The 10,343-nt window shown below is 47.0% G+C and overlaps 1 protein-coding gene across 1 annotated transcript; it reads left to right on the top strand.

The window, feature by feature from the left end:
• Nucleotides 1-343: 343 nt before the first annotated feature.
• Nucleotides 344-7,278, top strand: LOC147107953 (proteinase-activated receptor 3-like). Its single transcript, XM_086004323.1, has 2 exons — nt 344-530; nt 4,946-7,278. The coding sequence occupies exons 1-2, from the start codon at nt 431-433 to the stop codon at nt 6,001-6,003; spliced, it is 1,158 nt and encodes a 385-aa protein (XP_085860449.1). The 5' UTR covers nt 344-430; the 3' UTR covers nt 6,004-7,278.
• Nucleotides 7,279-10,343: the final 3,065 nt, after the last annotated feature.

Genomic DNA, 10,343 nt, shown 5'->3' with positions numbered 1-10,343 from the left:
CGACAGCTGGACCCAGCGATCACTGAGCCCATTATAGTTTACTCTGGCAATGTGGTGTACACTTGTTTCATCTCTTTGTCGTTTCACTGTTACATTACAGTTTGTAGCAAAATAAATCCAGTGTAATGTAATTTAAAAAGTCAACTGGAGGAATCCAGAGCGTTGTGAGGTCATTCTCCCGGCTCTGCTCACCCCCCTCCCAGCTCTGCTCACCCCCCTCCCAGCTCTGCTCACCCCCCTCCCAGCTCTGCGGTTTCCTGAAGTTACTGGGCTGTTTGATAAGGTGATGTGTGAACGTGTGAATGTGACACAAGCTCCTCATCCAAGTGCGGCGAGCTTCCTGCGGTCTCATTGTAAACTCCCAAAACACAAAGGGGAGGAAACACTGATAAAGACCCTGAGATCAGTTAATCCAGAGCCAGAGGGCAAGATGTGCAGCTCGGCAACTGTGGAGCTGCCCCGGCTGCTCCACTCGCTCACCGTCTCAGCTTTCTTACTCGCGTGTGCGGGGGGCTGCCACTCGCAGGAAGGTAGGAATCCGCACATCACCGGTTCAGGTCAGGCAGGACATGTTCCTGCATTCACAACATGTTCCTGCATTCACAACGGCTGGCGAACGGGAATTCTGTTCCCTGTTTATGTTTCCCTGGTCCTTTCTGCTGAGATTGGTTCAGAATTCCTCAAACGCTACACATTGGTCAGAGTAGGACAGCAAACTCGCACCCGCCACATTTAAACCTGCACCTAACCCGCGCTGTACCTGCCCTGGGAGTGTTTGATGGGACAGTGTAGAGGGAGCTTTACTCTGTATCTAACCCCTGCTGTATCTGCCCTGGGAGTGTTTGATGGGACAGTGTAGAGGGAGCTTTACTCTGTATCTAACCCCTGCTGTATCTGCCCTGGGAGTGTTTGATGGGACAGTGTAGAGGGAGCTTTACTCTGTATCTAACCCGTGCTGTACCTGCCCTGGGAGTGTTTGATGGGACAGTGTAGAGGGAGCTTTACTCTGTATCTAACCCGTGCTGTACCTGCCCTGGGAGTGTTTGATGGGACAGTGTAAAGGGAGCTTTACTCTGTATCTAACCCGTGCTGTACCTGCCCTGGGAGTGTTTGATGGGACAGTGTAGAGGGAGCTTTACTCTGTATCTAACCCGTGCTGTACCTGCCCTGGGAGTGTTTGATGGGACAGTGTAGAGGGAGTTTAATCTGTATCTAACCCGTGCTGTACCTGCCCTGGGAGTGTTTGATGGGACAGTGTAGAGGGAGCTTTACTCTGTATCTAACCCGCGCTGTACCTGCCCTGGGAGTGTTTGATGGGACAGTGTAGAGGGAGCTTTACTCTGTATCTAACCCGTGCTGTACCTGCCCTGGGAGTGTTTGATGGGACAGTGTAGAGGGAGCTTTACTCTGTATCTACCCCGTGCTGTACCTGCCCTGGGAGTGTTTGATGGGACAGTGTAGAGGGAGCTTTACTCTGTATCTAGCCCTGTGCTGTACCTGCCCTGGGAGTGTTTGATGGGACAGTGTAGAGGGAGCTTTACTCTGTATCTAACCTGTGCTGTACCTGCCCTGGGAGTGTTTGATGGGACAGTGTAGAGGGAGCTTTACTCTGTATCTAGCCCTGTGCTGTACCTGCCCTGGGAGTGTTTGATGGGACAGTGTAGAGGGAGCTTTACTCTGTATCTAACCCGTGCTGTACCTGCCCTGGGAGTGTTTGATGGGACAGTGTAGAGGGAGCTTTACTCTGTATCTAACCCCGTGCTGTACCTGCCCTGGGAGTGTTTGATGGGACAGTGTAGAGGGAGCTTTACTCTGTATCTAACCCGTGCTGTACCTGCCCTGGGAGTGTTTGATGGGACAGTGTAGAGGGAGCTTTACTCTGTATCTAACCCATGTTGTACCTGCCCTGGGAGTGTTTGATGGGACAGTGTAGAGGGAGCTTTACTCTGTATCTAACCCGTGCTGTACCTGCCCTGGGAGTGTTTGATGGGGCAGTGTAGAGGGAGCATTACTCTGTATCTAACCCGTGCTGTACCTGCCCTGGGAGTGTTTGATGGGACAGTGTAGAGGGAGCTTCACTTTGTATCTAACCCGTGCTGTACCTGCCCTGGGAGTGTTTGATGGGACAGTGTAGATGCAGCTTTACTCTCTATCTAACCCGTGCTGTACCTGCCCTGGGAGTGTTTGATGTGACATTGGCGGTGGAAGCAGGTTCAATTGTAACTTTCAAAAGGGAATTGGATAAATACTTGAAAAGGAAAATATTGCTGGGTTCTGGAGAAAGAGCGGGATTAATTGGAAGCTCGTTCAAAGAGCCAGCACACATATGATGGGCCGAATGGCCTCCGCCTGTGCTGTATTGTTCGATGATTCTACCAATCTAAGCTCTACCCTTCCCATGGGCCTTCCTTTGATGCGATGCCCGGAACTGAAAGCAACACTCTGACTGTGGCCTGAGCATGGCAGACAGAATTTAAGAGGCTGAAGACTTTGTGGAAGGGTCATGGAGGGCATTTCCGGTGATTCTGAATTCTCAAAACAGTCAAATCAATAAATATTCCCATACCTGCTTCCAGCGCTCCATTTAACTTGTGCTGGACCCCAGCCTATACCGGCCATGAATAGCGGGCAAGGTTTACCGCCAAGCTCCCACCACAATGGCACCTAAACACATAGAATCATAGAAATTTGCAGCACATTGTGTCCGTGCCGACCGACAAATAACAATCCAGCTTAATCCCACTTTCCAGCTCTTGGTCCGTAGCCCTGTAGGTTACGGCACTTCGAGTGCATATCCAAGTAGTTTTTAAATGTGATGAGGGTTTCTGTCTCTACCACCATTTCAGGCAGTGAGTTCCAGACCCCCACCACCCTCTGGGTGAAGAAATTTCCCCTCAAATCCCCTCTAAACCTCCGACCAATTACTTTAAATCTATGCCTCCTGGTTTTTGACCCCTCTGCTAAGGGAAATAGGTCCTTCCTACCCACTCTATCTAGGCCCCTCATAATTTAAAACACCTCAATTAGGTCTCCCCTCAGCCTCCTCTGTTCCAAAGAAAACAACCCCAGCCTCTCCAATCTTTCCTCATAGCTAAGATTCTCTACTCCCAGCAACATCCTTGTAAATCTCCTCTGTACCCTCTCTAGTGCAATCACATCTTTCCTGTAATGTGGTGACCAGAACTGCACGCAGTACTCCAGCTGAGGCCTAACTAGTGTTGTATACAGTTGAAGCATAACCCCCCTGCTCTTGTATTCTATGCCACGGCTAATAAAGGCAAGCATTCCGTATGCCTTCTTAACCACCTTATCTACCTGGCCTGCTACCTTCAGGGATCTGTGGACATGCACTCCGAGGTCCCTTTGTTCCTCTACACTTCTCAGTGTCCTACCATTTATTGTGTATTCCCTTGCCTTGTTAGCCCTCCCCAAATTTATTACCTCACACTTCTCCAGATTGAATTCCATTTGCCACTGTTCTGCCCACCTGACCAATTTATTGATATCTTCCTGCAGTCTACAGCTTCCTTCATCAGTATCAACCACACAGCCAATTTTAATATCATCTGCAAACTTCTTAATCATACCCCCTACATTGAAGTGTAAGTCATTGATATATACATCATCGGACCCCAATTTTCATTGAGAAATGAGGTTGTTTCTGGCAGACTCTGACCACCTAAATTGAAGTCTGCTGGAACATTGTAATGGGCGGGCCGTATCCAGGAATTGGCGGTGAATTTTTTTCACTAATTTTGCACCGCGACCTCCCCATTCCTTCTGTAAAGTGGGCCGGTAGAGAGATGAAACTCTCCCCAGTGTCTTGTACCGTCTCATCTTTGCTTGTTATATTCAGCCTCTGTGTATAAAAACCAAGACTCCCATTAGCCTTTTCATGGCCGATTCTCCTTCACTCCCACCTTTGATGACCTGCTTCGCACTGTCAAATTTTACCATGTAGGACTTCACATGGCTCTGCATTGAACTGTATCCACTCCATTCACCAATTCCTCTTCCCCTACAATCTTCATCTTTCTTCCTCACGGTTTGACGGTCCTCCCAGTTTGGTATTATCAGTAACTTCAGTATCCATTCTCCTGTGCCTACATTCTAATCATTTATATAAATGGGAAACAAAGGAGCACCCAGCACAGGGACGATGGGCTGAATGGCCTCCTTCTGTGCTGCAAGATTCTATGATTCTAGATCCCTGGGGCGCACCAAGACCCACATCCTGCCATCCCAACAACACCCATTTAGCCAACTCTTTGATTTCTATTCCCCTTAACGTTCCTGTATCCATGCAACTGTCTCACTTTAGTGTCAGCCGTGGCTCATTGGCAGCATTCTCACCTCTAAGTCAGAAAGTTGTGGGTTCAAGTCCCACGTCAGCACGTAATCTAGGCTGACACTCCCAGTGCAGTGCTGAGGGAGCGCTGCACTGTCAGAGGTGCCGTCTTTCAGATGAGACGTTAAACCGAGGCCCTGTCTGCCCTCTCAGGAGGACGTAAAAGATCCCATGGGCACTGTTTCGAAGAAGAGCAGGGGAGTTCTCCCCGGTGTCCTGGGTCAATATTTATCCTTCAAACAACATCACTAAAACAGATGATCTGGTCATTATCACATTGCTGTTTGTGGGAGCTTGCTGTGCGCAAATTGGCTGCTGCATTTCCCACATTACAACAGTGGCTACACTTCAAAAAGTACTTCATTGGCTGTAAAGCGCTTTGGGATGTCCAGTGGTCGTGAAAGGCACTATATAAATGTAAGTCATTCTTTCTTTCCTAACCATAGACAGGCAATAAAATAACCCGACAGACTGTGTGCATACGAAAGATCTAAAGACGAAACTAGAGCAGAAAATAGGCATTGAAAGAATTTCAAAATATTAAAAGCTCTTCCTGACCTGTGATTCTAAAGGTCCAGTTTCCTCTTGTCTGTATAGGGACCTCAGGAGATGAAGGACATGGAAGAAGTCTCTCCTTTGAAATTGTTACATTAACAAAATATTCAAACATTTCTAAGAATTTGTTAAATGAATCAGCCAAGTATCACCTGACCAGCACTATCACCACAGCCGTGACCCCTGCCCTTTACATCATCGTCTTTGTCATTGGTCTCCCAGCCAATGGGATGGCCATGTTCAGTCTCATTACCAAGGTCCAGCGAATGCCTTCCACCATCTTCCTGATGAACTTGGCAACGGCCGACCTTCTCCTGACCCTAGTGCTGCCATTCAAAATCCACTATCACTTCCTGGGCAACAACTGGCTCTTTGGTGAGGGTCTCTGCCGGACAATGACCGCCTTCTTCTACGGGAACATGTACTGCTCCATCCTGCTCCTCACCTTCATCAGCATCGACAGATACTTCGCTCTGGTCCATCCGTTTCTCTCCAGACGATTCAGGGACAATAGGTTTGCCGTTGGTGCCTGTTGTGTGATTTGGGCGCTTGTTGTACTCTCTGTGTTACCGTTTCTCCTCCAGAGGCAGACGTATCCAATCCAGGACCTAAACATCACCACCTGCCATGATGCTTTGCCGGAAAAAGTGCAGTCTGATTATTTCTTCTATTACTTTGTGTGTTTGGTTGTGTTTGGGTTTCTGATTCCCTGTCTTGTTACTATATTCTGTTACGTGTCTGTGATCAAAACATTGATGATCAATGATGGTAAATATGGCAAAGCTGTAAGGACCATAATTCTGGTGCTGATAGTGTATGTGGTGTGTTTCACTCCCAGTAATATAATCCTGCTCATCCACCACTCTGAGTATCACCTCACTGACAGCAGTGAACTGTATTTATATTATGTGGTCTGTCTGGTGCTCAGCACCTTTAATAACTGCATCGACCCATTCATCTACTATTACATCTCCGATGAGTTACGAGACAAAGTGAGAAGCTTAATATCTCTTAGTAAAGATAAGAAAGGTGAAGACTCCAGAAAAACATTCCTTCACACAGACAGCTCATCAGCATCGAAAACTATGGCACCACTATAATGTATTTAAATGAAATGGGAGTCAACAATGGAAAGGCACAGGAGGGTTTGGATTACGGGAGACCCAGGGGTTCAAATACAAAATTCCCCGAGAGAGCAAGTGCAGGGGGATAACGCCATAACAAGGCCAACATCATTCTGGCTTTTATAAATAGAGACACAGAATCCAAAAGTAAGGAAAGAACATAAGGAATAAGAGCAGGAGTAGGCCATTCGGCCCCTCGAGCCTGCCCCGCCATTCAATAAGATCATGGCTGATCTTCTAACTCAACTGCACTTTCCCGCCCGATCTCCAAATCCCTTGATTCCCCTAGAGTCCAGAAATCAATCGATCTCAGCCTTGAATATACTCAAAGACTTGGCATTCACAGCCCTCTGGGATAGAGAATTCCAAAGATCCACAACCCTCTGAGTGAAGAAATTCCTCCTCCTCTCAGTCTTAAATGGCCGACACCTTATCCTGAGAAAGAATGATAAATTTATATAAAACACTGATTAGGTCAGAGTTCGAGGAATGTGTCCAGTTTTGGGAGCCCCATTATAGAAAGGCTATTAAAGCCACGGAGAGCAGACAGTGTAGATTCACCAGGGCGTTGCCAGGGATGGAAACTCTAGTTATGAGGAGAGACTGGAGACACTGGGACTGTTCCCACTGGAGCAGAGAAGATCAAGAGGAGATTTAATAGAGGTTTAAAATGATGAAGGGTTTTGATAGGCTGAAATAAAAACAGAAAATGCTGGAAACACTCAGCAGGTCAGGCAGCATCCGTGGAGAGAGAATCAGAGTTAACGTTTCAGGTCAAAGAGCTTTCATCAGAATACCAAACTAATTCCGTTAAAAGATCATCGACCTGAAACGTTAACTCTGATTCTCTCTCCACAGATGCTGCCTGACCCGCTGAGTGTTTCTAGCATTTTCTATCTTTATTCCAGATTTCCAGCATCCGCAGTATTTTGCTTTCGTTTGATCGGCTGGATTGGGAAAGACGGTTCCCTCTGGATGGGGAGTCGGTGACGAGGAATCATCGATTTAAAATGATCACCAAGAGTGAGGAGAGATTCAGAGAAATGTCTTCACACAGAGGGTTAGTAGAGGTAGTGCAGTGCTGTCAATGTGACAAAGTGGGAGAGTGGGACTAGCAGAGAGCGGGATCGGGCTTGAACCGTTCTGTGATTCTATGAAAGTCTATTTGTATTTTGTTATGTTTAAATAAACTTGCTCACTTTATGTAAAAGCCTTTTTCCTGTAACTTTAATAAACTGCACTCAGATCCTGGTTTGTCACTTCCTGCTCAGTTCTACCGAACTAATTTCTGAACCATTTTGTTTCATTTATGGAAGGTTGAGAATAACCGCACTCTCGCCAGTGAAGATTAGTCTGAGTCCAACTCGCTTCAAAATTTCAACTGACTGCTTCGATCGGGAGGGCGGTGGACCGACCAAAGCCCAGCGCTCAGAGGCTTCAGCCATTCTCATGAGCAGCGTACGATAGCAAAATACTGCAGATGCTGGAAATCCGAAATAACAACAGAGAATGCTGCAAACACTCAGCAGGCCTGGCAACAGTCTTGACGAAGGGTCTTCGACCCGAAACGTTGACTCTATTTTCTCTCCACGGATGTTGCCTGGCCTGCTGAGTTTTTCCAGCATTTTCTGTTGTTATTTTTATTCTCATGAGCAAGCCGTCGCTCAGAGGCTCACGATTATCGAGCAGCTCCTCGATCAGAAAGGACAAGAGATCTGACGGCCAGGCCGGGCCAGGAGATCCCAGGGAGGAGGCACAGGGTCGAACCTGGCGGAGCATTATTGCATTCCTTTCCTGTTTAGCCCCATCAAACACAGTCCTCGCTCACTCTCTCAGCACTTGCAGACAAGGGCCTGCTGCATCAATCTCAGCTTCCTTAGTGCTTGCCCGATGTAAGATATTTTGTCCAGATCCTTATCTCCTGTCCCTAATATCCTCCTCCTTCCAAATGCTACACCAGTGGGAGAAACAAGTATGGTGGCACTTTCCTGGTCCACGTGGGAAGCCCATCACTCGACTGTGGCAAAAGCCTGTCACTGGATCAGGAGATGGTTCTGTCACTGGATCAGGAGACGGTCCTGTCACTGGATCAGGAGACGGTCCTGTCACTGGATCAGGAGATGGTTCTGTCACTGGATCAGGAGATGGTTCTGTCACTGGATCAGGAGATGGTTCTGTCACTGGATCAGGAGATGGTTCTGTCACTACTGATATATTAAGTAGACAAAGCACTTAATATGCTTGTATTCAAAAAAGGTGGTGGAGAAAAAGCGGGGAATTATAGACCGGTAAGCCTGACATCGGTAGGGGGGAAAATGCTGGAGTCTATTATAAAAGATGTAATAGCAGAGCACTTGGAAAGCAGTGACAGGATCAGACAAAGTCAACATGGATTTACAAAAGGTAAATCATGCTTGACTAATCTACTGGAATTTTTTGAGGATGTAACTGGTAAAATAGATAAGGGAGAACCAGTGGATGTGGTGTATTTGGACTTTCAGAAGGCTTTCGATAAGGTCCCACATAAGAGATTAGCGTGCAAAATTAAGGCACATGGGATTGGGGGCAAGGTATTGACTTGGATAGAGAACTGGTTGGCGGACAGAAAGCAAAGAGTTGGAATAAACGGGTCGTTTTCCGAGTGGCAGGCAGTGACTAGTGGGGTACCGCAAGGATCGGTCCTAGGACCCCAGCTGTTCACAATATATATTAATGATCTGGACGAGGGAATTGGATGTAATATCTCCACATTTGCAGACGACACAAAGCTGGGTGGGAGGGTAAGCTGTGAGGAGGATGTCGTGAAACTCCAGTACGATTTGGACAGGTTGGGTGATTGGGCAGAAACATGGCAAATGCACTATAATGTGGATAAATGTGAGGTTATCCACTTTGGTGGCAAAAACAGGAAGGCAGATTATTATTTGAATGGCAATAGATTGGGAGAAGGGGAAGTGCAAAGAGACCTGGGTGTTCTTGTGCACCAGTCGCTGAAGGTAAGCATGCAGGTGCAGCAGGCGGTTAAGAAGGCAAATGGCATGCTGGCCTTCATAGCAAGAGGGTTCGAGTACAGGAACAAGGATGTCTTGCTACAGTTGTACAGGGCCTTGGTGAGACCACACCTTGAGTAGCAGTATTGGTCACCTTACCTGAGGAAGGACGTTCTTGCCATGGAGGGAGTGCAGCGAAGATTCACCAGGCTGATACCTGGGATGGCAGGAATGACGTATGAGGAGAGATTGTGTCGATTGGGCTGATACTCACTGGAGTTTAGAAGATTGAGAGGGGATCTCATCGAAACCTATAAAATTCTGTCAGGTCTGGACAGACTAGATGCAGGAAGGATGTTTCGGATGGCCGGGGAGTCCAGAACCAGGGGTCATAGTCTAAGGATAAGGGGTAAGCCATTTAGGACTGAAATGAGGAGGAACTTCTTTACCCAGAGAGTGGTGAACCTGTGGAATTCTCTGCCACAGAGGGCGGTGGAGGCCAGTTCATTAAATATATTCAAGAAAGAGTTGGATATATTTCTTGAGGCTAAAGGAATCAAGGGATATGGGGAGAAAGCAGGGACCGGGTACTGAGTTTGGATGATCAGCCATGATCTCATTGAATGGTGGAGCAGACTCGAGGGGCCGAATGGCCTACTCCTGCTCCTATCTTCTATGTTTCTATGTATCAAATTCTCTTGCCTGTGTTTGAATGAAAGGATTGACATGTGCCAGCCTCTAATCTCCATCAGTTACCCGACATCCACACACACAGGGAGTGAAACTGGTCGTCACCAGCAGCGTGACACAGGTGGCACGATTACCTCATACCGATTACATCACCAATTACACCATACCGATTACATCATACCGATTACATCACCAATTACACCATACCGATTACATCATACCGATTACATCACCAATTACACCATACCGATTACATCATACCGATTACATCACCGATTACATCACCAATTACACCATACCGATTACATCATACCGATTACATCACCAATTACACCATACCGATTACATCATACCGATTACATCACCGATTACATCATACTGATTACCTCATACCGATTACATCACTGATTACATCATACCGATTACATCATACCCATTACATCACCGATTACATCATACTGATTACCTCATACCGATTACATCACTGATTACATCATACCGATTACATCATACTGATTACATCATACCGATTACATCACCAATTACATCACCAATGATTCTATCCGCTGAAGCAATGGGCTGCGGTGTACATCGAGCCGCCGATTCGCTCTCAGCCGGTTTGCATTACTGGTGTAG

Source organism: Somniosus microcephalus, chromosome 13 (genome assembly GCF_052327205.1).
Source record: "Somniosus microcephalus isolate GS21.2 chromosome 13, FLI_Smic_1.0, whole genome shotgun sequence".
In the NCBI taxonomy this organism is placed as follows: Eukaryota; Metazoa; Chordata; class Chondrichthyes; order Squaliformes; family Somniosidae; genus Somniosus; species Somniosus microcephalus.
This window is presented reverse-complemented; position numbering and strand designations above follow the sequence as displayed.